The sequence below is a fragment of the Chlorocebus sabaeus genome, chromosome 6 (assembly GCF_047675955.1).
Source record: "Chlorocebus sabaeus isolate Y175 chromosome 6, mChlSab1.0.hap1, whole genome shotgun sequence".
Classification (NCBI taxonomy): domain Eukaryota; kingdom Metazoa; phylum Chordata; class Mammalia; order Primates; family Cercopithecidae; genus Chlorocebus; species Chlorocebus sabaeus.
Window position 1 is genome coordinate 49,956,658 of NC_132909.1, and position 27,221 is coordinate 49,983,878.

The window sequence follows — 27,221 nt, forward strand, 5'->3', positions numbered from 1 at the left end:
CCTGAAGCCACCTCTCCCAGAGAAGAGGTAGCTTCTGCCACACCTTACGCCCTGGTGTCTCATCCTTTGCTCCTCCCCAGCTCCATGGAGCAGAAGGCAAGATTGTAGCCTCCTTTTTAGAGCCAATTCTGTTTACTTCCTAAAGTACAAACCTATTTTTGTTTTGTTTTGTTTTTGAGACGGAGTCTCGTTCTGTCGCCCAGGCTGGAGTGTAGTGGCCAGATCTCAGCTCACTGCAAGCTCCGCCTCCCGGGTTCATGCCCTTCTCCTGCCTCAGCCTCCTGAGAAGCTGGGACTACAGGCGCCTGCCACCACGCCCGGCTAATTTTTTGTATTTTTAGCAGAGATGGGGTTTCACTGTGTTAGCCAGGATGGTCTCGATCTGACCTCGTGATCTGCCCACCTCGGCCTCCCAAAGTGCTGGGATTACAGGCTTGAGCCACTGCGCCCGGCCTTTGTTTCTGTTCTTTTTGAGACAGTCTCACTCTGTCACCCAGGCTGGAGTGCAGTTGCACAGTGATCATTGCTCATTGTAACTTCTAACTCCTGGACTCAAGCAATCCTCCCACCTTAGCCTCCAAAGTGCTGGGATTACATGTGTGAGCCACTGCGCCCAGCCTGTAAAGCACCAAATCTGACTCATGCCATCTCTGCATAAAACCGTCTCACGGCGCCCTCTGCTTGTCCTCAGGGTCATTCTCACACTTGTAGGATCCCCCCACCCACCAGCTGCCAGATAGAGATAAGATCTGGGGCTGTGGCGCAGGGAAGGCACCCCTCCTGCATTTGCTGTCCTCTCTGTCTGGAAGCCTCTCTGCCGGGGTGGGGTCCTCATACCTCCCTCTGTTCCTGCATAGTGCACACTGGGTTTGCACTTTCTTTTTTTTAAGTATCTTTTTCCACATCTGTCTTCCCACCAAGCAAGGGGTTCTGGGCCACCATGTAAATCACCATCAGTTGCAGGGTGCAAACACCGTCATCTTAAGATGACTTTTGTCTCTTAACATAAAATGGAGCGTTGAGTCCTGCGTGTAGCTTCGCTCACATCCACCAGCCTGCTAGGAGTTGGGCCTCACCCCTGGGCTGCCTTCGGAGCTTACCTGTCTCAGGAACATTCCTCATCCCCAGCATGTGGGAGAAAGAGCTGGGAGCCCCTCGCAAGGCATGATGGGGCCTCCATGTGGTGCATGAAGCACTTCACTTCCACAGTCCTCGTGTAAGCAACTCCAGATGAGGGACAGAGGGGTGAGGCTCGCCCCAGGTCACACTGTCACTTAGTGATAGGTGGAATCAGACTCAGGCCTGTCCCCGTACCACCTCGCTGTACCCCCACCCCAGACACTGAGGCTGCAGCGAGCCCTCTTGAGGTCCAGCTCCCACCTTCGTAGGTGTTCACAGCCTCCAAGTTCATGGCGTGCCGGATCACGTGATACTCGTCAGAAATCCCATTCCCCCCCAGCATGTCTCGGGCCTGGCGGGCGATGTCCAGGGCTTTCCCACAGTTATTCCTCTTCAGCAGAGAGACCATCTCAGGGGCAGCCCTGGGAGCAATACATGAGGGTAACAAGGACTGGGGATTCTGGCATCCCGATGCCCCAAGCAAACCTAGCCCGGGGTGGGGATTCCCTGATGCAGCCAAGCTCCCAATGAGGGACCAGTGGGGCTGTCCTCAGCCCAGCCCATCAAAGACAAGAGGGAGAGCAGAAGGTTCAGGTCCCCGGGGCCACCAGGCAGGAAGGACCTTTCTCTCCAGGAAAGACACAAGGTCCTCCACCCACAGTTGCCGTCCCCCAGCCCCCGCCACACAACCCCTACTTGTCCTGGTCCTTCAAGCGGCCAAGCTGCAGGCAGGCGTGAAGGCCCAGGGTAATCTCAGTGAGCATGTCTGCCAGCTTCTTCTGAATCAGCTGGTTCCTGGCCAGTGGGACACCAAACTGCATCCTACAGGGGCAATGGCAGGGTAAGGGTGAGGGGAGGTCCACTCTCCCACCCCGTCCCTGTCCTGGGGCCCCCTGCTCCAGGAAGCCTCCCAGGCTGCCTCAGTGCCCCCGAGCTCACCCTGGCCCTGCTGTTGACTCAGCCCATGACTGCTCAGAAGGACGTCACTGGTCATTCCAGAGCAAGGAACTCAGGCCTGGTGGGTGGGGGCTGGGGAGTCACCCATGGGGTAGAGAATGAAACCCAAGCTGCCCCACAGCCCCAGGGGATCTCACTGCAGCCCCCACACACCTGTCCAGGGCGTACTGCCGTGCTGTGTGCAAGCAGAACTCCGAAGCTCCAAGCACACCCCACGCGATGCCGTACCGGGCGTTGTTCAGGCAGCCAAAGGGACCCTGTAGAGTTGAGATGGCACCTCAGCCCCACCCAAGAGACACCAAGAGTGCCTATGTAGAACCAACTCTGAAGCAGGGAAAGCCTCCTCCCCAGCCACCCCACGCAGGGGGTTCACATCACAGACGGCCCTGGCACCGAAGCTTGGTGCCTGCTCACTTGGTTTGCACACAGTCCCACCCAGCCTGGGATCTGGGTTCCATGCTCAGAGCTAGGAGGCTGATGGATGCCAGAAGATGCACTGTGAGTACAACGACTGAGCTGGTTCAGGCCCATGTGTCCCGGGCAGAGCCGGGATGAGCGAGACGGTCACCAAACAGGGGCAGTTTTCAGCACATCAGTGAGTCCGGCTGAGTAAGAATCACCACTGTGTGGGCTCCACAGGAACAGGGAGCTGCGTCCCCCGCACGGAGCCTGCCTGACAAAGCCGCACCTGCAGGTGACCCAACACCCATTCCCAAAGTGGCTGCCACTCACCCCCAGGCTGGATGCACCAGGGAGCACGTTCTCCTCTGGCACCTCCACACCATCCATGATGATCATGCCTGTGGCTGAGGCCCGCAGCGAGAACTTGCCCTGGATCCTGGGGGCCGAGAGACCTCGCATCCCCTTCTCCAGCAGGAAGCCCCGAATGCAGCCATCTTCACACCGAGCCCACACTACAAACAGGTCGGCCATAGGCGAGTTGGTGATCCTGGGGATAGAACAGTCGGTGAGGGGTCTGACCAGCGTCCCTTTGCCCCTGTTCACCGCCTGCCCACTGCCTAGACCCCTTACCAGGTCTTGGTCCCGTTGAGGGTGTAGCTCTTGTTGGATGAGTTGTAGCGGGCTCTGGTCTCCATGCTGCTGGGATCACTTCCGCTGTTGGGCTCTGTGAGCCCGAAGCAGCCCAGGAGCTCCCCCTTGGCTGCAGGCACAAGACAGTCACATGGCTACCTGGTCCCCAATACATCCCCTCACTCAAAAATTATCCTTGTGGCAGGACTCAATGGCTCACGCCTGTAATCCTAGCACTTTGGGAGGCCGAGGCGGGTGGATCAATTGAGGTCAGGAGTTCAAGACCAGCCTGGCCAACATGGGGAAGCCCCATCTCTACTAAAAATACAAAAAAAAAAAAAAAAAAAAAAATAGCCAGATGTGGTGGCGTGTGCCTGTAATCCCAGCATTCAGGAGACTGAGGCAGGAGAATCGCTTGAACCTGGGCAGGAGAGGTTGCAGTGAGCCAAGATCATGCCACTGCACTACAGCCTGGGCAAAAGAGCAAGACTCAGGCCGGGCACGGTGGCTCAAGCCTGTAATCCCTGCACTCTGGGAGGCCGAGGCGGGCAGATCACGAGGTCAGGAGATCAAGACCATCCTGGCTAACACAGTGAAACCCCGTCTCTACTAAAAAATACAAAAAACTAGCCGGGCGAGGTGGCGGGCGCCTGTAGTCCCAGCTACTCGGGAGGCTGAGGCAGGAGAATGGCGTAAACCCGGGAGGCGGAGCTTGCAGTGAGCTGAGATCCGCCCACTGCACTCCAGCCTGGGCAACAGAGCGAGACTCCGCCTCAAAAAAAACAAAAACAAAAACAAAAAAAAGAAAAAAAATCCAGCCTGACCAACATGGTGATACCTCATCTCTACTGAAAACACAAAAAATTAAACCAGGCGAGGTGGCTCACACACGTAATCTCAGCACTTTGGGAGGCCAAGGCAGGTGGATCACTTGAGGTCAGGAGTTTGAGACCAGCCTGGCCAACATGGTGAAACCCCATCTCTACCAAAAATACAAAAATTAGCCAGGCATGGGTAGCAAGCACCTGTAATCCCAGCTACTCAGGATGCTAAGGCAGGGGAATTGCTTGAACTGGGGAGCCGGAGGTGGCAGTGAGCAAAGATCGTACCACTGCACTCCAGCCTGGGGGACAGAGTAAGACTCCGTCTCAAAAAAAAAAAAAAAATTACCCTAGCCCCTGAGTCAGGCCTCATAACTAAGTTAGATCTGGCCCTGCTTTCAGGAGACAGGTTACCCCAAAGTCATGATCACAATGTCAAGATGGGGAGGGGGACCCAAGGAGTCAGGAAGGAGTTGGCCAAACTGGAAGGGCGTGAGGAGTTAAGCAGGAGGAGGCTGTGGGGAACAGCAGTGCCAGGAGAGGGAACAGATGTGCAAAGGACTGGTGGTACTTCTGGAGAATTTCCAGGAGCCAAGTCTGGCTGGGAGGAGCACGTGAGTGGCCAGAGAAGAGGTGGGAAGGTCAGCAGAGGCCTGGTTACATAGAGCCTTGTGGTTTGTTTTTTTTTTTTTTTTTTTGGTGAATCTGATCTTATTTATTACTCAAAAAATCTTATTTCTGACTGGATTCAGACTTAGAAGTAGAAGCTCGGCCGGGCGCGGTGGCTCAAGCCTGTAATCCCAGCACTTTGGGAGGCCGAGACGGGCGGATCACGAGGTCAGGAGATCAAGACCATCCTGGCCTACACGGTGAAACCCCGTCTCTACTAAAAAATACAAAAATCTAGCCGGGCGAGGTGGCGGGCACCTGTAGTGCCAGCTACTCGGGAGTCTTGAGGCAGGAGAATGGCGTGAACCCGGGAGGCGGAGCTTGCAGTGAGCTGAGATCCGGCCACTGCACTCCAGCCTGGGCGACAGAGCCAGACTCCGCCTCAAAAAAAAAAAAAAAAAAAAAAAAAAGAAGTAGAAGCTCGCAGAGAGGACAGTCTGCGTCTCTTTGCAATTTGTCCCTGGTGCTTCTCCTTAGCCTCCTTCTTGGCCAAAAGTTTAGCATATTCTCTAGCCTCTTCCTTGTTTTTCTTAGTACGCTGCTTCTTCAGAGCAATACGCTGCCGTTTGTGCTGCAGGACATGTAGAGTAACGAGACACTGAATCTTGGGTGCTTTGGTCCTAGGTTTCTTATCTTCTTTGTTTAAAGGCTTTCTTACAACATACTGGCAGACATCATCTTCTTTAGAGAAATTGAAAAGTTTACAGATTCTGCTAGCTCTACTGGGCCCCAGGCAATGAGGCACTGTAGTATGAGTCCAGGAATATCCTTCTCTCCTTAGTTTTTTAAAATAACCAAGTTGAGAACGCTCAGATTGGTATCCACAATGCAACCACGAACTGATTTTCTCTTTCTTTCTCCAGTTCTCCTTGGTCTGTAACAGGAATGCCCCTTACTCAGTAGCAGGTGGACACGTCCGTGGGTCAAGACACCCTGCTTCATGCGGAAACCTTGTTTTGTTGTTCCCACCACTGATTCGGACCACATAACCCTTCCATTCTTCACCCAGAGCGTCAGCAGCAACTTCTGTGGCCATATGCCTCTCATAAACAGTACAAAGTGCCGGGCGCGGTGGCTCAAGCCTGTAATCCCAGCACTTTGGGAGGCCGAGACGGGCGGATCACAAGGTCAGGAGATCGAGACCATCCTGGCTAACCCGGTGAAACCCCGTCTCTACTAAAAAATATAAAAAACTAGCCGGGCGAGGTGGCGGGCGCCTGTAGTCCCAGCTACTCGGGAGGCTGAGGCAGGAGAATGGCGTGAACCTGGGAGGCGGAGCTTGCAATGAGCTGAGATCTGGCCACTGCACTCCAGCCTGGGTGACAGAGCGAGACTCCGTCTCAAAAAAAAAAAAAAAAAAAAAAAAAACAGTACAAAGTTTACGTTCATTGTCCACTTCAATGAGTTTCTGGCAGCCAGTGGCTGGGAAGGAGATGTTCAGCTTCATCATGAAGCAGCTGAACGCCTCCGAGGCGCCATGGAAAAGAGGGTCAACGTCCGCTTAGCTCAGGCCACATAGGCGCTTTCTTTCTTTTTTTTTTTTTTTGTTTGAGACGGAGTCTTGCTCTGTCACCCAGGCTGGAATGCAATGGCGCGATCTCGGCTCACTGCAAGCTCCGCCTCCTGGGTTCACGCCATTCTCCTGCCTCAGCCTCCTGAGTAGCTGGGACTACAGGTGTCCGCTACCGCACCTGGCTAATTTTTTGTATTTTTAGTAGAGACGGGGTTTCACTGTGGTCTCGATCCCCTGACCTTGCGATCCGCCCGCCTCGGCTTCCCAAAGTGCTGGGATTACAGGCGTGAGCCACCGCGCCCGGCCCTTTTTTTGTTTTTTAATAGACATGGGGTCTCCTTACATTGCCCAGGCTGGTCTCGAACTCTTGGGCTCAAGGGATTTTCTCACTTCACCCTCCCAAAGTGCTGGGACTATGGTGTGAGCCACTGCACATGGCCAGCAGGGACCTGGTGGATTTTACACTTTGGGCTGGGCTGGGGCACATAGAAAGTGTAGGGAGATGATGGTGGTCACAGAGGGGGACAATCAGGCTGGCCAGGGATCAGATCTCCAGGTGAAGCCCAGGGTCTGGCAGGGGGTCCAGGTGGCCACTTATGCTATCTTTGAGATAGGGACAGAATAGATTCAGGGGACAGCCCCACCCTTGAGTTCCAGACCTCAGGGACTGTCTTCCTTCCACCAGGCCCTATGGCCAGCCACTCACCCAGCCGGGGCAGGTACTTCTGCCGCTGTTCCTCGCTGCCATAGGCATAGATGGGGTGCATGACGAGGGAAGACTGGACACTCATCGCCGACCTGTAGCCACTGTCCACCCGCTCCAGCTCTCGGGCCAGGAGCCCATAGGCCACAGACGAAACCCCAGCACAGCCATATCCTGGTGGTAGTAGGAGGGGAAAGCAGGACAATAGAGAACACGACCCTGCCCAGCTAGGACCCAAGAGACAGGGCGGGATAGGGACACACAAGGAGGCAGGCACCAAGCTGGCCCTAGCTGAGGTTTATTCATTTCATCTCCATAGCCACTTTCAGAGGGTGGGACAACAGCCCCACTTTACAGACTGGGAAATTGTGGCTTAGGGAAAGAAGGGGGCTTTCAGTAAGGCAGGAGGATCGCTTGAGACCAGCCTGGGCAACATAGTGAGACCCTGTCTCTAAAAAAAGAAACAAAGGGGCCAGGCACAGTGGTTCAAGCTTATAATCCCATCACTTTGGGAGGTCGAGGCGGGTGGATCATCCAAGGTCAGGAGTTCAAGACCAGCCTGGCCAACATGGTGAAATTCCATTTCTATTAAAAATAAAAAATTAGCTAGGCGTGGGGGTGCGCCCCTGTAATCCCAGCTACTTAGGAGGCTGAGGTGGCAGAAGTGCTTGAACCTGGGAGGAGGAAACTGCAGTGAGCCAAGATCATACCACTGTAATCCAGTAATCCAGCCTGGGTAACAGAGCGAGACTCCATCTCAAAAAAAAAAGAAAAAGAAAAGGGCCGGGCAATGGTGGCTCACACCTGTAATCCCAGCACTTTGGGAGGCTGAGGCAGGTGGATCACCTGAGGTTAGGAGTTCGAGACTAGCCTGGCAAACATGGTGAAACCCCGTCTCTACTAAAAATACAAAAATTGGCCGGGCGCGGTGGCTCAAGCCTGTAATCCCAGCACTTTGGGAGGCCGAGACGGGAGGATCACGAGGTCAGGAGACTGAGACCATCCTGGCTAACACGGTGAAACCCCGTCTCTACTAAAAAATACAAAAAACTAGCCGGGCGAGGCCGGGCGCGGTGGCTCAAGCCTGTAATCCCAGCACTTTGGGAGGCCGAGACGGGAGGATCACGAGGTCAGGAGACTGAGACCATCCTGGCTAACCCGGTGAAACCCCGTCTCTACTAAAAAATACAAAAAACTAGCCGGGCGCGGTGGCGAGCGCCTGTAGTCCCAGCTACTCGGGAGGCTGAGGCAGGAGAATGGCGTAAACCCGGGAGGCGGAGCTTGCAGTGAGCTGAGATCCGGCCACTGCACTCCAACCTGGGCGACAGAGCGAGACTCCGCCTCAAAAAAAAAAACAAAACAAAACAAAAATTAGCCAGGCGTGGTGGCGGACGCCTTTAATCCCAGCTACTCAGGAGCCTAAGGCAAGAGAATCACTTAAACTCAGGAGGCGGAGGCTGCAGTGAGCCAAAATCTCACCACTGCACTCCAGTCTGGGCAACAAAAGCAAAACTCTGTCTCAAAAAAAAAAGCTGAATGCGGTGGCTCATGCCTGTAATCCCAGCACTTTAGGAGGCTGAGGCGGGCGGATCACCTGAGGTCAGGAGTTTGAGACCAGCCTGGCCAACATGGTGAAACCCTGTCTCTACTAAAAATACAAGAATTAGCCAGGCATGGTGGCACATGCCTGTAATCCCAGCTACTAGAAGGGCTGAGGCAGGAGAATCGCTTGAGCCTGGGAGGCGGAGTTTGCAGTGAGCCAAGATAGTGCCACTGCACTCCAGCCTCAGACTCCAGGGGAAAAAAAAAAAAAAAAAAAAGACAGGAAAGAAAAGGAAAGGAAAAGAAAGAGAAAGAAGGGAGGGAGGGAGGGAGGGAGGGAGGAGAGAGGGAAGGAGGGCGGCAGGGAAGGAAGGAGGAAGAGGCTTTCAGAATACAGAGGGGTCTGCAGTGTGTGGAGAGACACTTGTTCCTACCTTTGATGGTGGGGCCCAGCACACCCAACTCCCCCATCTCCGAAATGATCTCCCGATGAAAAACTGCAAAGGGACAAGTGCCCAAATTCAGGCCCAGCCCTAGGCCACAGGAAGCCCCAGCCCCAAGGACAAGGGGGCCTTGAGGCGGGGTGGCTGTGGCTCCAGGGGGAGGAGCAGCCTCAGGTCACCCACCAGCCCGCCCACCTTCGTTGCGATTGGCCAACAGGATGCGAGGCATGAGTCTCTCCTGGCAGTAGGTGCGGAAGGTGTCCCTGATGAGAATCTCATCTGTGGTCAGCTGTTCCTCCAGCACCAGCGGGTCCCGCCAGTCAAACTCAGGACGCGAGGCTGGGAAGGGGAGCAGGAATTCGCCTCGGTCCAGTCCGCCCGATCACTGTGCCCTCCCTTCTCGGACCCTCATCAGCCCTACCGCTCCACACCCATGTCGCCTCCCGGCTACTGCGAGCTGCAAACGAGACTGACCAGGTGAGCTTTCTCCGGCCCCGCAGGCACAGCGCACTCACTGCCTTAGTGCCTCTGACCCTGGCCACGACCCTGCCACCCTGCTCGGGCAGCCCTCGGATTCTGGGACAGAGTCCACCTGGGGCCGACAGACAGCTGAACAGGGGCAGCAGACACACGGCGCGACCAGAGGTCCTTACACTTGGCCAGTTGGCTCTGTGTCCTCCCGCCTTTCTCTGCAAGCACAGAACGGGAAAGTCAACCCCGGAAAGTCCCTAAGCCCCCAGTTCCTCACTCCTTCCCTCCACACTCCCGACCCCAGACTGACCGGTCTGCGCCGCCGACGAGACCCACGTGCGAAAGACGCGCAGGCCGGGAACGCGGCTCAGCAGCTGCACGGAGACGCCTCTCAGGGTCATGCTCTCTCAGAGCGAGCGGAGCAACGACGACGACCTACAGGAACCGGGGTGTCACAGCGGAGCTCCTCTCACCCACGGCTGGAGCCACCTTACCTTCTTACCTGGTACCTCCCAGCTCACCGCCCAGGCTAGAGTGCAACTGACGCAGGCCTTTGACCTAAGCAAACAGTGGGAGGAGCGGAGGCCGAGTGAGGCTTTTCATTGGTTCCTCATAGAATCCGGCCCCCTCCGCGCTCTGCCTTTTAAAAGGGCTAAGGTAGCCTTGCCTGTGGAAATAGGAGGGCCCACACGGAGATAGGTTAGCCCCTTTAAGAAGCGGACGGGGTAGGGGCGGAAGACGAGTGAGGGAAATCGATTGGCCAGCTGGGTTTCTCCTCTTATTGGCCGTAGAAAAGTGCTCGGCCCACTCCTGGTTGGTCAGTTGCAGGGGGTGTGTGCAGAGGAAGCCAAGAATTAAACAAAGAAATTCTGGCGCCAGCGCTAGGCGTCCTCCCCAACCCAGGAGGCCAGTCTCGAGTTCTCTGATCGCTGGTTGTGGGGAAGATGATCTCCGAGTGGGCGATCTTAGTAAACCTGTCTGCCAGTCTGTCCCAAGAAGCACATGCAGGCCGAGCGCGGTGGCTCATGCCTGTAATCCCAGCACTTTGGGAGGCCGAAGGGGGCGGATTACAAGGTCAGGAGATGGAGACCATCCTGGCTAACACGGTGAAACCCCATCTCTACTAAAAATACAAAAAATTAGCCGGGCGTGGTGGCGGGCGCCTGTAGTCCCAGCTACTCGAGAGGCTGAGGCAGGAGAATGGCGTGAACCCGGGAGGCGGAGCTTGCAGTGAGCCGAGATCGCACCACTGCATTCCAGCCTGGGCAACAGAGCGAGACTCCGTCTCAAAAAAAAAAAAAAAAAAAAAAAAAAAGCACATGTAGATACTTGTGACTGTGTGTGTGTGTGTGTGTGTGTGCGTGTGTGTGTGAACTTGTGTGATTCTGTGAGTCTATGTGGGTTGTTTTGTTTTGTTTTTGTTTTTTCTTTTTAGACAGGGTCCATTCTGTCGCCCAGAATGGAGTGCAGTGGAGCGATCATAGCTCACTGCAGCTTCCACCTTCTGGGCTTGAGCAATCCTCCCACCTCAGCCTCCAAGTAGCTGGAACCACTGAAGCATGCCTTCATGCCTGGCTAATTTTTTTTTTTTGAGACGGAGTCTCACTCTGTTGCCCAGGCTGGAGTGCAGTGACGCCATCTCTTCTCACTGCAACCTCCATAAGCAGAACAACTCCAAGGGCTGCTCGTTGCCCATTTTTATGGTTATTTCTTTTTTTGTTTAATTAAATGTATTTATTTATTTATGTATTTTGAGACAGAGTCTCACTCTGTCGCCAAGGCTGGAGTGCAGTGGTGCAGTCTTGGCTCACTGCAACCTCTGCCTACCAGGTTCAAGCAATTCTCCTGTCTCAGCCTCCCATGTAGCTGGTATTACAGGTTTGTGGGCCACCATGCCTGGCCATTTTCTTATTTTTAGTAGAGACAGGGTTTCACCATGTTGGTCAGGCTGGCCTCCTGTGATCCACCGCACTCCGTGAGCCACTGCACTCCGCCTGTTTTGTCTTTTGTGTAGTGTGTTTGTGGTCCACCCACTCTGATTGTGTATCCGTTGAGAAATGTGTATGTCTCTCAGGACCTATGATGCCATGCCCTTGTGGTTGTCTGTGTTTAACTGGGTGCATCCCCTATGGTTGGGCACTGGTAGCTATGCAACTGTGTGACTAAATAATTACTTTACATATTGCAAAAGTGATGGGTGGTGTGACTATATAAAGTGTAGGTTTTGGCTGGGTGAGGTGGCTCACACCTGTAATCCCAGCACTTTGGGAGGCCAAGGCGGGTGGATCACCTGAGGTCAGGAGTTCGACACCAGCCTAGCCAACATGGGGAAACCCCATCTCTACTAAAAATACAAAAATTAGCCAGACCACCAGGCGCGGTGGCTCACGCCTGTAATCCCAGCACTTTGGGAAGCTGAGGCGGGCGGATCACGAGGTCAGGAGATCAAGACCATCCTGGCTAACACGGTGAAACCCCGTCTCTACTAAAAATACAAAAAATTAGCCAGGCGTGGTGGTGCGCGCTTGTAGTCCCAGCTACTCGGGAGGCTGAGACAGGAGAATGGCGTGAACCCGGAAGGCGGAGCTTGCAGTGAGCCGAGATCACGCCACTGCACTCCAGCCTGGGCGACAAAGCGAGACTCCATCTCAAAAAAAAAAAAAAAAAAAAAAAATTAGCCAGATGTGGTGGTGGATGCCTGTAATACCAGCAACTCGGGAGGCTGAGGCAGGAGAATCGCTTGAACCCAGGAGGCAGAGGTTGCAGTGAGCCGACATCATGCCATTGCACTCCAGCCTGGGCAACAAGAGTGAAACTCTGCCTCAAGAAAAAAAAAAAAAAAAATTAGCCTTGCGTGGTAGCAGGCACCTGTAATGCCAGCTACTCGGGAGCCTGAGGCAGAGGAATCACTTGAGCCCAGTAGGTGGAGGTTGCAGTGAGCCAAAATCAAGCCACTGCACTCCAGCATGGGTGAGAGAGAGAGACACACAGTCTAAAAAGGAAAAAGTTCTGCGACAATGTATCTGACTCCCCATGTGTGTCTGCTCAATTATAGCTAAATTGTGTCAGTAGGATTGTGTAACTGTGCCTGCCTGTGGATTATGAATTCTGTGTTTTAAGGATTGTTTGGCTATGACATTGTGTAACCAATATAACATAGGGTTGTCTTTTAGTGCCTGGGAATTGTGTGTCTGTGCATAGTCCATATACACAGACAGACACACAATTATATGTGCAGGAATTATATGATCTGATCAGTGTGACTGAGGGACCAGGAACTCATGTCATTATGCAATTGCATGGTCCTGTGAGTAACTGTGTTTTTGTTTTTGTTTTTAGAGATGGGATCTCACTGTGTTGCCCAAGCTGGTCTCGAACTCCTGGGCTCAAGCATTCCTCCTACCTTGGCCTCCCAAATTGCTGGGACTTCAGGCATAAGCCACTGCTCCCAGTCTGTTTTATTTTTGTTTTTTAGAGAGGGAGTCTCGCTCTGTAGCCCAGGCTGGAGTGCAGTGGTGTGATCTTGGCTCACTGCAACCTCTGCCTCCCAGGCTTAAGTGATTCTTGTGCCTCAGCCTCCCAAGTACCTAGCATTAGAGGCATATGCCACCATCTCCAGCCTATTTTTGTATTTTTAGTAGAGACAGGGTTTCACTGTGTTGGCCAGGCTGGTCTTGAACTCCTGGCCTCAGGTGATCTGCCAGCCTCGCCCTCCCAAAGTGCTGGGATTACTGGCGTGAGTCATTGCGCCTGGCCCCCCGCCTCCCAGTTTCAAGCAATTCTCCAGCCTCAGCCTCCCAAGTAGCCACAATTACAAGCACATGCCACCATGCCCGGCTAATTTTTGTACTTTTGGCAGAGACAGGGCTGCAACATGTTGGCCAGTCTGTTCTCGAATCTTCCCACCTCCGCTTCCCAAAGTGCTGGGATTACAGGCGTAAGCCACTGCACCTGGCCTTGTTTTTGTTTATGTCACCCAGGTTGATCTGCCTGGAATAAAGATGGCCACCCAACTTTTCTCTTTTTTTTTTTTTTTTCAGTGACAGAGTCTTGCTCTCTGTTCCCCAGGCTGGACTGCAGTGGTGTGGTCATATTGCAGTGGTGTGGTCATATTGCAGTGTTGTGATTATAGCTCAATGCAGCCCCGACCTCCTGGACTCAGGCGATCCTCCCATCTCAGCCTCCTAAGTATCTGGGACTATGGGCATGCGCCACCACTCACAGCTTTTTATTGGAAATATAGGTTCTATGTTGCCCAGGCTAGTCTTGAAATCCTGGCATCAAGTGATCCTCCTGCCTCAGTCTTCCAATGAGTGACTATGAATTATGTGTCTGTAATATGTATCCATGTCCCCTTCCCAGGCTCCCAGGGCACCAGAGTGGAGGTCCCTGTTGTAGCAACTCAGATCCTCTCCTCATTTTGGGCAGAATCAAGGAGCAGCCAGGCCCAGAGCCAGGGTACTGGTCTCCTGCAGGTCAGATACTGCCTGTGGCTTGGTCCAACGGTCCTATCCCACGCAGGAGGAGAGAGGGTCACTTTTCCCTTGACTGCCCCCATCGCACTAAAGCAGCTGGCACTGAACCAGCCTCCATGCAGTCCCATGCAGTGCCACCCGAGGGTCCCCAGTAGACCATGGTGGGCCAGTTGGCAGGGGTGTCCTCCTGCTACAGGGCTCAGACCCTGGGAGGTCCCAACCCAGGCAAATTGAAAGCCAGGCTAATTTGAAGACCCAACCCCCAGCTCTCCCCTTCACCAGAGGACAGAGCTCTAGCTGGCCTGGGCCCCCCACCTGATAGCAGCCTCCAACGTCTGGGGTGTCTGATAATGCTTGGCAGGGAGTTTGTGCCAAGTCCCGCCATCGGCACGGTTTTTGCTGTTTACTGGGGAGGGGGAGGGCTGTAGAGCCTCAATCAGGGGGACAGGGGGTCCCACAGCTTCTTCCCAGAATACCCTTTCTGCCTTTTCCAGGAAAGTAAACTGAGGGCAGACCCCCGAATCTCTCCTTCTTTGGAGACCCAATGTCTCCTTTTACCCAGCACCTGGACCCTCAAACCCTGAACCCCTCAACCCCTGATATTTGACTTGGCTTTGGACACAGGGTTAGTCTTTGAGTCCCAAACCCAGACAGGCCAATGTGAAGTTTGTGCCCCAGAAACAGTGACCCCCCGCCTTGCCTTGTCTTGCCTCCCCTTATCAGAGGCTGCAGCCAATCAGCTAAGGGCAGAAAGGAGCCCTCGAAGGGGCTATCACAGCCTCAGAGTTCACCAGGCAGCCAAGGAAGAGGAGGCTTGAGGCCCAGGGTGGGCACCAGCCAGCCATGGCCACAGCCAAGACCGCCTTGCCCTCCATCAGCACACTGACCGCCCTGGGCCCCTTCCCGGACACACAGGATGACTTCCTCAAGGTGGGGCCTAGAAGGTGGGGTCTAGGTGGGCTGGCTGGGATCCAGGGCCACAGTCACAGATCTTGGGGTCCAGACCTGCATCTTGCCCTGCAATCAAGGGACTTAACCAGAACTGAGGTACACTCAGTCCAGGTGAGGGGATCTCAGCTTAGTCTGGCAGAGGGTGAGGAGGGTGGTCTAGGGGCTTGAGGTTCTAGGTGTGATCTATTTCTGTAATAGAAAACGAAGGTAGCCTGGACAACATGGTGAAACCCCATCTCTACAAAAAATACCAAAAACTAGTCAGGCGTGGGGGCATGTGCCTGTAGTCCCAGGTACTCTGTAGGCTGATGCAGGAGGATTAATAAAGCCCAAGAGATTAAGGATGCAGTGAGCTGCACCACTGCACTCCAGCCTGGGCAAAAGAGTGAGACCCTATCTCAAGAAACAAACAAAAAAAAGGAACGAGATCTAGGCTCACAATCTTCCAGATATCAGAGGGAAATGATGAGTGTGTCTGGGGGACATCCAAAATTTCGGAATTATTCTTGTTTTAGGAGACAGGGAAGGAGAGAGATGTTCCAGGGGGAAACTAAGTCAAGGCTGGCACCCTCTCCCCCATCCCCCGCCAATTTTCCATCTCCAGCAGTTCTGCTACCCCTTCCCCCATCCCCAAGTGTGGTTCCAGATAGTGGAAGTCTTATCTCCTGTCTCCAGCCAGACCTGATCGGCTTCTGTCCCTGGAGCTGGGGGAGAGGGGGGAGAGGGGCGGCTAGAGGGCGGCTAGTGTTGGGGAAGTGGGACAGAGAGACAGGCAAACAGGACCCTTTTCCAAAGCCTCTGGCCAGCCTGTCCCTGTAAGAGTACCCAGCCTGCGATGTCCCTGGGCAGGGCACCTCAGTGTCCACCGAACCTCAAGCTGCCTGCTCCCTCCCGCAGTGGTGGCGCTCCGAAGAGGCGCAGGACATGGGCCCGGGTCCTCCTGACCCCACGGAGCCGCCCCTCCATGTGAAGTCTGAGGACCAGCCCGGGGAGGAGGAGGACGATGAGAGGGGCGCGGACGCCACCTGGGACCTGGATCTCTTCCTCACCAACTTCTCGGGCCCGGAGCCGGGTGGCGCGCCCCAGACCTGCGCTCTGGCGCCCAGCGAGGCCCCCGGGGTGCAATACCCGCCGCCCCCCGAGACTCTGGGCGCCTATGCGGGCGGCCCGGGGATGGTGGCTGGGCTCTTGGGTTCGGAGGATCACTCGGGTTGGGTGCGCCCTGCCCTGCGAGCCCCGGCTCCCGACGCCTTCGTGGGCCCAGCCGTGGCTCCAGCCCCGGCCCCCGAGCCCAAGGCGCTGGCGCTGCAACCGGTGTACCCCGGGCCCGGCGCCGGCTCTTCGGGCGGCTACTTCCAGCGGACCGGGCTTTCAGTGCCTGCGGCGTCGGGCGCCCCCTACGGGCTGCTGTCCGGGTACCCCGCGGTGTACCCGGCGCCTCAGTACCAAGGGCACTTCCAGCTCTTCCGCGGGCTCCAGGGACCCGCGCCCGGTCCCGCCACGTCCCCTTCCTTCCTGAGTTGCCTGGGACCCGGGACGGTGGGCACTGGACTCGGGGGGACTGCGGGGGATCCCGGTGTGATAGCCGAGGCCGCGCCATCCAAGCGCGGCCGACGTTCGTGGGCGCGCAAGAGGCAGGCGGCGCACACGTGCGTGCACCCGGGTTGCGGCAAGAGCTACACGAAGAGCTCCCACCTGAAGGCGCATCTGCGCACGCACACAGGTGAGGGGACGGAACCCGGACATGAGAAAGGGCGTGGCACCCGCTGTAGTTACAGGGGAAGAAGGGTTGCAGAGGGCGGGACTTGGACTTGGCTGGCTCTGAGAGTGAGTGCCTCCTTAAATTTTGTGCCCTAGGGGCCTCACTTTGTTCATCCTAGTCCCAGCCCAGACTGAGTAAAGGGGTGTGGCCAGATGCAGGGGACCCAGGGACATGATTGGGCTGACAATAGCGCTTATGACTTCCTCGTCCCCTAGGGGAGAAGCCATACGCCTGCACGTGGGAAGGCTGCGGCTGGAGGTTCGCGCGCTCAGACGAGCTGACCCGCCACTACAGGAAACACACGGGGCAACGCCCCTTCCGCTGCCAGCTCTGCCCACGTGCTTTTTCGCGTTCAGACCACCTGGCTTTGCACATGAAGCGCCACCTTTGAGCCCTGCCCTGGCACGTGGACTGTCCTGGGGATTGGGGATGGGACAAGAAGCCTGTTTGGTGGTCTCTTCACACGGACGCGCGTGACACAATGCCGGGTGGTTTTCCCACGAATGGACCCTCTCCTGGACTCGCTGTCCCAAAGATCCACCCAAATATCAAAAACGGACCCATAGACAGCCCTGGGGGAGCCTCCCACGGAAATCCGACAAGTCTTCAGCCACAGAGAGCCACACAGAGATGTCCAAACTGTCATGCAGACCCAGTGAGACAGACCACCAAATAAACGGACTCAGTGGACACTCAGACCAGCTCCCAGATGGCACTGGACAGCAGGAGAGGGTGTGGGGTGAGGCTTCCCAGAGACCCTGGGTCTAGAAAGGGGCTCCTGAAGGTCCCTTATTGTGGCTGATATTAACTGTCAATGGTTATGGGTCCTATAAAAATGCCCTTCCCAGATAAAGCTTCAGCGTTTGCCTGAATTTTTGGGTTTTGGAGGCTGGAAGATAGCAGGAGGCTGTAAACCTAGAGGTCATATTAGAGGGCCTTACACACCCTCATCTCCTAAACTACAGTGACACCCCTCAACTCCAACAAGCCTCCGTGGGCACTGCAGGCCTTGCTGTCCTCTCTTTTCCCGCCCACTTCAGGCTGCACCATGTTTGCCTTCTGCCTCAAACCCTGTGGACATTGACAGCAAACATCTCCCTGCATTTGAGAATCCACAGCCTGCGACTGCCCAGGGGGTTCATCTTGCCCACTGCCCAGATAGAGCCAATTTATGCAGACAGACGGATTGCAACAGAGAAAGAGTTTAATCCACATACAGCCAGCTAAATGGGAGATGGGAGTTTTATTACTTGAATCAGCCTCCCTGAAAATTCAGAGGCTAGGGTTATTCAAGAACAGTTTGGTGGGCAGAAGGGCTAGGGAATGGGTGCCTTGATGCAATCATGGGACTGTGGAAAACAGTTGCTGAGTCAGCTTTTGGATGGGGACCATAGAGACACTAGTCTGGGTAGGGTCATCCAGTTGTCAGATATACAAAAAGCCTAAAAAGACATCTAAAAAGGCCAGTGTAAGGTTTTGCAATAGTCATGTTATTTGCAGAAATAACTGGGGAAGTTGCAAACCTTGTGACCTCCAGAATAATGGCTGGCCATCTTTGTTTTTGTTTTTGAGATAGAGTCTTGCTCTCGCCCAGGCTGGAATGCAGTGGTGCCATCTCCGCTCACTGCAACCTCTGCCTCCTGGGTTCAAGTGATTCTCCTGTGTCAGCCGACCAAGTAGCTGGGATTACAGGCACGTGCCACCACGCCTGGCTAATTTTTGTATTTTTAGAAGAGACGGGGTTTCCAAATATTGGCCAGGCTGGTTTCGAAATCCTGACCTCAGGTAACCCGCCGGCCTTGGCCTCTCAAAGTGCTGGGATTACAGGCATGAGGCACCACACCGGGCCAGAATAATGGCTGGTCATAGTTTAACTACTACAACTACATTTTAGCAGAATTCAGGCTCCTCTCATCCTCCTAACCTAGTGCCCTGTCATTATTTCTACAAAGGCAGTTTAGTTTGGGGAAGGGCTATTATCATTTAAGCTATAAACTAAATTCCTCCCAAAATTAGCTTGGGGCCGGGCATAGATGGCTCCCTCTTTAATCCCAGCAATTTGGCAGGCTGAGGTGGGCAGATCACTTGAGCCCAGGAGTTCGACACCAGCCTGAGCCCCAAGGCGAAACCCTATCTCTACCAAAAACAGCGAAACCCAGTCACTACCAAAAAGACAAAAATCAGCAGGGCATGGTGGTGCATGCCTATAATCCCAGCTACTCAGGAAGCTGAGGCAGGAGGATTGCTTGAACCTAGGAGGCGGATGTTGCAGTGAGCTGAGATCATGCCACTGGACTCCAGCCTGGGTGACAGATCGAGACAATGTGTCAAAAAAAAAAAAAGTTGGCTGGGCGTAGTGACTCACGCCTGTCATACCAGCACTTTGGGAGGCCGAGCTGGGTGGATCACAAGGTCAAGGGTTCGAGACCATCCTGGCTAACACGGTGAAACCCCGCCTCTACTAAAAATACAAAAGATTAGCTGGGCGTGGTAGCAGGCACCTGTAGTCCCCACTACTCAGGAGGCTGAGGCAGGAGAATGGCGTGAACCGGAAAGGCGGAGCTTGCAGTGAGCCGAGATCATGCCACTGCACTCCAGCCTGGGCAACAGAGTGAGAGTCCGTCTCAAAAAAAAAAAAAAATTAGCTTGGCCTCACACTCAGGAATGACCAAGCAAGGGCAGTTTGGGGATTAAAGGCAAGGTGGAGTTGGTTTTCTGTTATAATTTTTGCAAAGGCAGTTTCAAGCAAGTACTCAGATTCCCATAGCCCTTTGCCCTGCCATGATCCCTTGAGGCTGAGGTGGGAGAATCACTTGAACCCAGGAGTTCCAGAGCAGCCTGAGCAACATAGTGAGACCCTCATCACCACAATGAACAATTATCTGGGTGTGGTGGCACAGGCCTGTAGTACCAGCTATCTGGGAGGATCACTTGAGCCCAGTAGGTTGAGGCTGCAGTGAACCGTGATGGAGTCACTGCATTCTAGCCTGGGTGAGAAACCATTATCCTGTCTCAAAACAACAAAAACCAAACATAAAGTCACCTCTTTGCTAGCTCAGGGAGTCCTGGGGAAAACGTGCAGAATGAAAAAGGGGAGTCTGGGTGGGGTGGATTACATGCCTGTAATCCCAGCACTTTGGGAGGCAAGGCAGGTGGATCCCTTGAACTCAGGAGTTCAGCCTGAGCCACATGGTGAAACCGTGTTTCCAAAAAAACTACAAAAATTAACTGGGCATAGTGGCATGTGCCTGTGATCCCAGCTACTCAGGAGGCTGAGGTGAGAGGATCACTTGAACTGGGGAGGCAGAGGTTGCAGTGAGCCAAGATCATGCTACTGCACTCCGGCCTGGGCAACAGAGTGAGATATTGTCTGGGGAAAAAAGAAAAAAAAAAGGAAGGAAGGAAAAAAAAAAAGAAGAAAGAAAAAGGGGAAGATCCACTGGAGCACAAACACTTCTTAAGAAAACAAAGATCATGGCAGGGCACGGTGGCTCACTCCTGTAATCTCGGCACTTTCGGGGGCCAAGGCGGTTGGATCACGAGGTCAGGAGTTCGAGACAGCCTAGTCAACATGGAAAAACCCCGTCTCTACTAAAAATACAAAAATTAGCCGGGCGTGGTGGTGGGCGCATGAAATCCCAGCTACTCGGGAGACTGAGGCAGGAGAATCGCTTTAGTCAGGAAGGCGGACGTTACAGTGAACCGAGATTGTGCCATTGCACTCCAGCCTAGGCGACAAGAGTGAAACTCCATCTCATAAAAAGAAGAAGAATAATAACAACAAAGGTCACAAGAGTTGGACCCACGTTGTAGGGCTGGAAACAAAATCAAACTTGTGCCTGATCCAGAAACCGAGGCAGGAGTTGGGTCGAACAGAAGTGCCTGGGCTGGGATTAGCTACCACTAAAAGGAATGGTGACCAGGCTCCAAGAGACGCTGGAGCGCCTGGCCCGTCGTGGGCGTGGTCTGAGCAGACTCGGGGCTGCCTTTTGCCTCTCCAAAACGCAGCGTCGCGTCTCGGGGGAGGAGTCTCTACCCTCGTGATGTCCCCGCCCGGGTTCCCAGGCAAGTTTAGGGAAATAAAAGGTGCCAGGTGCCAGTCCTGGCCTCTGTTGCAACCCATCGCCCCGCAGCCCCGACACAGATTCCTGGATCTCAGCCCCATAGCAGTGATGATCCCGCTGCTGCTGGCCGCGCTGCTGTGCGTCCCCGCCGGGGCCCTGACCTGCTACGGGGACTCTGGGCAGCCTGTAGACTGGTGAGTGTGCAGCGGGGGGCCTACCATCGCCCCGGGGTCCGGCGGGGGTCACTTGACCGGGATGGCTGCCTCCTCGGGGAACCCTGGGGTGCTTTCTCTTCCCTCTCCCCTATTTCTGTGCGTTCTCCGACCTCCAGGTTCGTGGTCTACAAGCTGCCAGCTCTTAGAGGGTCCGGGGAGGCGGCGCAGAGAGGGCTGCAGTACAAGTATCTGGACGAGAGCTCCGGAGGCTGGCGGGACGGCAGGGGACTCATCGACAGCCCGGAGGGGGCCGTGGGCCGAAGCCTACAGCCGCTGTACCGGAGCAACAACAGCCAGGTGAAGGGGGCCCTGGGCCAAGTAGGGGTGAAATTCTAGGGCCGCCCTGCCTGGGAGGAATTTCACGTTGTCTCCGTTTATTCGCCCCCAGCTCGCCTTCCTGCTCTACAATGACCAACCGCCTCAAGCCAGCAAGGCTCACAACTCTTCCAAACGTGGGCACACGAAGGGTGAGGACTGGATTGGGGGTTGGGGAGAGACTTGGGTCCCTATACATTTTTCCAGGCTAACCCCTGACTGCATTGGGTGGTTGGGGAGATCTGCACTGTCAGACCCTGGGCATCTATTCCCTCCAACATTTTTTTTTTCTTTTTGTTTTTTAAGACGGAGGGAGTTCACTCTGTCACCCAAGCTGGAGTGCAGTGGCACAATCTTGGCTCACTGCAATCTCTGCCTCTGGGGTTCAAGCAATTCTCCTGTCTCAGCCTCCCAAGTAGCTGGGATTAAAGGCGCCCGCTGTCACACCAGGCTAATTTTTGTATTTTTGGGACAGACGAGGTTTCATCATGTTGACCAGGTTGGTCTTGAACTCCTGTGATCTACATCAAGTGATCTACCCACCTTGGCCTCCCAAAGTGCTGGGATTACAGGAATGAGCCACCCTGCCCAGCCGAGTTCCTATACATTTTTCCAAACTCACCCCTGATCTCCGTAGCCGGGTGGGAGATCTCCCCTGTCAGACCTTAGTCATCTTTTTCCCCCATTTTATTTTTTTTGAGACAAGGTCTCACCTAGAGTCACCCAGGCTGGAGTGCAGTATCACAGCTCACTGCAGCCTTGACCTCCCAGGGCTCAGGTAATCCTCCTACCTCAGCCTCCCAAGTACCAGGCCTGTCGGTACCCACCACCACGCCTGGCTTTTTTTTTTTTTTTTTTTTTTTTTTTTTTTTTTTTTTTTTGCGACACTCTCTCTCTATCTCCCAGGCTGGAGTTTGGTGGCGCAATCTCAGCCCACTGCAATCTCCGTCTCCCCAGTTCAAGTGATTCTTCTGCCTCAGCCTCTGGAGTAGCTGAGATTACAGATGTGCCCTACCATGCCCAGCTAATTTTTGTATTTTTTAGTAGAGACGGGGTTTCACCAGGTTGGCCAGGCTGGTCTCGGACTCCTGACCTCAGGTGATTCACCTGCCTCGGCCTCCCAAAGTGCTGGGATTACAGGTGTGAGCCACCACGCCTGGCCTACTTTTTGTATTTTTTGTAGAGTGAAGTTTCGCCATGTTGTCCAGGCTAGTCTCGAAGTCCTGGTTCAAGCAATCCACCCACCTTCACCTTTTAATGTGCTGCGATTACCAGCATGAGCCGCCACACCTGGCCTGTTTCCCTACCTTATATTAATCTTGGCGTTATTCTGGACTATAGGAGTTTACGCCTGCAAAAACTAAGCTCAGCCGTGGTTCTAACGCTGCTGGCACCCTCTCTAAGCCCCGCTGCAAACTGAGGGTGTTCCTGGTTGCAGATGACCTTGCTGGGAGGCCTGGAGCAATACCCTCTAATTGCCTTTTTTTGGTTTTTTTTGAGAAGGAGTTTCGCTCTTGTTGCCCAGGCTGGAGGGCAGTGGTGCTATCTCAGCTCACTGCAACCTCTGCCTCCTGGGTTCAAGCGATTCTCCTCCATCAGCCTCCCAAGTAGCTGGGATTACAGGCATTGCCACCACGCCCAGCTAATGTTGTATTTTTAGTAGAGATGAGGTTTCTCCATGTTGACCAGGCTGGTCTTGAACCCCTGACCTCAGGTGATCTACCCGCCTCAGCTTCCCAAAGTGCTGGGACTACAGGTATGAGACACTGCGTGAGGTCTGCCTTCTTTTATAAAATTTTTATTTATTTATTTATTTACTTACTTACTTGTTTTTGAGATGAAATCTTGCTCTGTGGCCCAGGGTGGAGTGTAGTGGCGGATCTCAGCTCACCGCAACCTCCGCCTCCCAGGTTCAAGCGATTCTCCTGCCTCAGCCTCCTGAGTAGCTGGGATGACAGGCATCCACCACCACGCCCAGCTAATTTTTGTATTTTTAGTAGAGATGGGGTTTCGCCATGTTGGCCAGGCTGATTTCTTTTTTTTTTTTTTTTTTTTTTTTTTTGAGACGGAGTCTCGCTCTGTCGCCCAGGCTAGAGTGCAGTGGCCGGATCTCAGCTCACTGCAAGCTCCGCCTCCCGGGTTTACGCCATTCTCCTGCCTCAGCCTCCCGAATAGCTGGGACTACAGGCGCCCGCCACCTCGCCCGGCTAGTTTTTTGTATTTTTTTAGTAGAGACGGGGTTTCACCGTGTTAGCCAGGATGGTCTTGATCTCCTGACCTCGTGATCCGCCCGCCTCGGCCTCCCAGAGTGCTGGGATTACAGGCTTGAGCCACCGCGCCTGGCCTTTTTTTTTTTTTTTGAGATGGAGTCTGGCTCTGTCGCCCAGGCTGGAGTGCAGTGGCCGGATCTCAGCTCACTGCAAGCTCCGCCTCCCGGGTTTACGCCATTCTCCTGCCTCAGCCTCCCGAGTAGCTGGGACTACAGGCGCCCACCACCTTGCCTGGCTAGTCTTTTGTATTTTTTTTTAGTAGAGACGGGGTTTCACCGTGTTAGCCAGGATGGTCTTGATCTCCTGACCTCGTGATCCGCCCGTCTCGGCCTCCCCAAAGTGCTGGGATTACAGGCTTGAGCCACCGCGCCCGACCTCCTCTAATGCCTTCTTTTGGTCCAGGTGTCCTGCTCCTCGACCACGACGGAGGCTTCTGGCTGGTCCACAGCGTACCTGACTTCCCTCCACTGGCCTCCTCTGCTGCATACAGCTGGCCTCATAGCGCCTGTACCTACGGGCAGACCCTGCTCTGTGTGTCTTTTCCCTTCACTCAGTTCTCGAAGATTGGTGAGTGGAGTCAGGGACACAGGATGAGTCCTGGGTTTACCAACTAGAACCTAGAATGATCTTGCATTTCCTCCTCCCCTTGTCCTCCAGGCAAGCAGCTGACCTACACCTACCCCCAGGTTTATGACTACCAGCTGGAAGGAATCTTTGCCCAGGAATTCCCCGACTTGGAGAATGTGATCCAGGGCTACCACGTTAGCCAAGAACCCTGGAACAGCAGCGTCACACTCACATCCCAGGCCGGGACTGTTTTCCAGAGCTTTGCCAAGTTCAGCAAATTTGGAGATGGTGAGTCTGAAGGTTGAGGGTGGAGAGCTCCTTCTCTGCAGAAGGGGTGACTGGTGCGGCCATGGCTGAGTTCGAGTCAGGGGTAGAGACTGGGTCTGATTGGGAGCTATAATCACATAAGCAGTGAACAGACCTGGGTTCAAACCCTGGGTTCTAGCTGTGTGATGTATAATTTCACCTGAGCCTCAGTCTACTCATCTGAAAAATGGGGATACTGACATCTACTTAAAAAATTGTTGTGAATGAAGTGGTACATATAAGGCATTTGGGCACCAGAGGCGGTGCCTCACTCCTGTAATCCATCACTTGGGAGGCTGAGGCAGGAGGGTCATTTGAAGACAGGAGTTCAAGACAAGCCTGGGCAACATAGCAAGACCCCATCTCTACAAAATTAAAAATTAGCCAGGCAACTTGGAAGGCTGAGGCAGGAGGATAAATTGAGCCCAGAGTTTCAGGCTACAGTGAGCTATGATGACTCCACTGCACTCCAGCCTGGGTGACAGAGCGAGACCCTGTCTTTATTTAAAAATAAATAAATAAATAGGCTGGGTGTGGTGGCTCAGGTCTGTAATCCCAGCACTTTGGGAGGCTGAGGCAGGCGGATCACGAGGTCAGTAGATCAAGACCATCCTGGCTAACACGGTGAAACCCCATCTGTACTAAAAGTACAAAAATTAGCCGGGCGTGGTAGCAGGCGCCTGCAGTCCAAGTTACCTGGGAGATTGAGGCAGGAGAATGGCATGAACCTGGGAGGCAGAGCTTGCAGTGAGCAGAGATCATGCCACTGACCTCCAGCCTGGGCGACACAGCGAGACTGTGTCTCAAAATTAAATAAATAAATAAATTAAAATAAATAAATAGGCCAGGCACAGTGGCTCACACCTGTAATCCCAGTCTAGGCAGGAGGATCACTTGAGCTCAGGAGTTTGAGACTAGCCCGGGTAACATAGTGGGACCCCATCTCTATAAGAAAAATTTTAATTAGTGGGGCATGGTGGCACATATGTGTAGTCCCTACTACTCAGCAGGCTGAGATGAGAGAATAGCGCCCAGGAGGTCGAGGCTGCAAGGGAGTCGTGATCCTGCCACTGCACTCCAGCCGGGGCGTCAGAATGAGACCCGGTCTCAAAATAAATAAGTTAATTAATTAATCAAAAACACTTAGGGCTGGATGCAGTAGCTCACCTGTAATCCCAACATTTTGGGAGACCGAGGCGGGTGGATGACTTGAGCCCAGGAGTTCAAGACCAGTCTGGCCCACATGGTGAAACTCCATCTCTACTAAAAATACAAAAATTAGCTGGGCATGGTGGCAGGCGCTGGAAGATTATGAGGTCAGGAGTTTGAGAGCAGCCTGGCCGACATGGTGAAATCCCATCTCTACTAAAAATATAAAAATTAGCCAGGTGTGGTGGCGGGCACCTGTAATCCCAGCTACTCGGGAGGCTGAGGCAGGAGAATCGCTTGAATCCAGGAGGCAGAGGTTGCAGTGAGCCGAGATTGCACCACTGCACTCCAGCCTAGGTGACAGAGTGAGACTCCATCTCAAAAAAAAAAAATCTGGGAAGGGCAGTTAATATTAATGTCATCATTCCCAGGGCTGGGAATTGACAACGGAGTTCAGAAATATGGAAACTATGGCAGGGCTCGGTGACACATGCCTGCAGTCCCAACACTTTGGGAGACCGAGGTGGGCAGATTACTTGAGATCAGGTGTTTGAGACCAGCCTGGCCAACATGGTGAAACCCCTGTCTCTTTATTAAAAAATTAACCGGGTGTGGTTGCGCATGCCTGTAGTCCCAACTACTCAGGAGGCTGAGGCAGGAGAATCACTTGAATCTGGTAGGCAGAGGTTGCAATGAGCCTAGATTGCACCAATGCACTCTAGCCTGGGTGACAGAGCAAGACTCCACGTCAAAAAAAAGAAAAGAAAAGAAAAGAAAAAAGAAATATGGAAACTGAGCTGAGAGAGGGGAAGTGGCCTAGGGACTCCCTAGCCATGGCCTTGACCTTACCTGTGCCCTCTCTCCATCCTTTGCAGACCTGTACTCTGGCTGGTTGGCAGCAGCCCTTGGTACCAACCTACAGGTCCAGTTCTGGCACAAAACTGTAGGCGTCCTGCCCTCTAACTGCTCAGATATCTGGCAGGTTCTGAATGTGAACCAGATAGCTTTCCCTGGACCAGGTGGCCCAAGCTTCAACAGCACAGAGGACCACTCCAAATGGTGCGTGTCCCCAAAAGGGCCCTGGACCTGCGTGGGTGACATGAATCGGAACCAGGGAGAGGAGCAACGGGGTGGGGGCACGCTGTGTGCCCAGCTGCCAGCCCTCTGGAAGGCCTTCCAGCCGCTGGTGAAGAACTACCAGCCCTGTAATGGCACGGCCAGGAAGCCCAGCAGACATTATAAGATCTAACCCTCACGGCCGGGTGCAGTGGCTCACGTATGTAATCCCAGCACTTTGGGAAGCCAAGGAAGGAGGATCACTTGAACTCAGGAATTTGAGACCAGCCTGGGCAACATAGTGAGACTGCAGCTCTACTAGAACTTAAAAAAAAGTTAGTCCAGGCCGGGCGCGGTGGCTCAAGCCTGTAATCCCAGCACTTTGGGAGGCCGAGATGGGTGGATCACGAGGTCAGGAGATCGAGACTATCCTGGCTAACACGGTGAAACCCCGTGTCTACTAAAAAGGACAAAAAACTAGCCGGGCGAGGTGGTGGGTGCCTGTAGTCCCAGCTACTTGGGAGGCTGAGGCAGGAGAATGGCATGAACCCGGGAGGCAGAGCTGAGATCCGGCCACTGCACTCCAGCCTGGGCGACAGAGCGAGACTCCGTCTCAAAAAAAAAAAAAAAAAAAAAAAAAAAGTTAGTCCAGCATAGTGATAAACGCCTGTAGTCCCAGCTACTGAAGCCAGAGGAACCATTGAACTAGGGACATCATGGTCACAGTGAACTATTATTACTCCAACCTCGGTCACATAGCAAGACCCTGTTTCAAAAAAAAAAAAAAAAAGGTAGGGGGGTGGGCGCAGTGGTTCACATCT

The 27,221-nt window shown here is 54.0% G+C and overlaps 3 protein-coding genes and 1 pseudogene across 5 annotated transcripts in view; 2 read left to right on the forward strand and 2 right to left on the reverse strand.

Annotated features, from left to right (window-relative positions):
• GCDH (glutaryl-CoA dehydrogenase) overlaps positions 1-9,835 on the reverse strand; it is a 14,565-nt gene extending 4,730 nt beyond the window's left edge. For 2 of the 3 annotated variants that reach the window (XM_037992420.2, XM_037992419.2), the window contains exons 1-10: positions 9,581-9,835; positions 9,453-9,488; positions 8,995-9,138; positions 8,791-8,853; positions 6,818-6,988; positions 3,109-3,238; positions 2,809-3,025; positions 2,230-2,333; positions 1,816-1,941; positions 1,381-1,541 (exon numbers count right to left, since the gene is read on the reverse strand). In XM_037992420.2, coding sequence (XP_037848348.1) covers positions 1,381-1,541; positions 1,816-1,941; positions 2,230-2,333; positions 2,809-3,025; positions 3,109-3,238; positions 6,818-6,988; positions 8,791-8,853; positions 8,995-9,138; positions 9,453-9,488; positions 9,581-9,671 — 1,243 coding nt within the window. In that variant the 5' untranslated portion in view covers positions 9,672-9,835. The remainder of the gene's footprint in view (positions 1-1,380; positions 1,542-1,815; positions 1,942-2,229; positions 2,334-2,808; positions 3,026-3,108; positions 3,239-6,817; positions 6,989-8,790; positions 8,854-8,994; positions 9,139-9,452; positions 9,489-9,580) is intronic. The other variant, XM_007995449.3, reaches the window with a different exon arrangement.
• Positions 4,605-6,198, reverse strand: LOC119621838 (small ribosomal subunit protein eS6-like; annotated as a pseudogene).
• KLF1 (KLF transcription factor 1) lies at positions 9,145-20,936 on the forward strand. The gene is made up of 5 exons (XM_007995450.3): positions 9,145-9,276; positions 14,469-14,675; positions 15,594-16,419; positions 16,674-20,716; positions 20,854-20,936. The coding sequence occupies exons 2-4, from the start codon at positions 14,589-14,591 to the stop codon at positions 16,847-16,849; spliced, it is 1,089 nt and encodes a 362-aa protein (XP_007993641.3). The 5' UTR covers positions 9,145-9,276; positions 14,469-14,588; the 3' UTR covers positions 16,850-20,716; positions 20,854-20,936.
• Positions 20,502-27,212, forward strand: DNASE2 (deoxyribonuclease 2, lysosomal). Its single transcript, XM_037992157.2, has 6 exons — positions 20,502-20,716; positions 20,854-21,034; positions 21,126-21,204; positions 23,725-23,889; positions 23,980-24,177; positions 26,220-27,212. The coding sequence occupies exons 1-6, from the start codon at positions 20,502-20,504 to the stop codon at positions 26,591-26,593; spliced, it is 1,212 nt and encodes a 403-aa protein (XP_037848085.1). The 3' UTR covers positions 26,594-27,212.
• Positions 27,213-27,221: the final 9 nt, after the last annotated feature.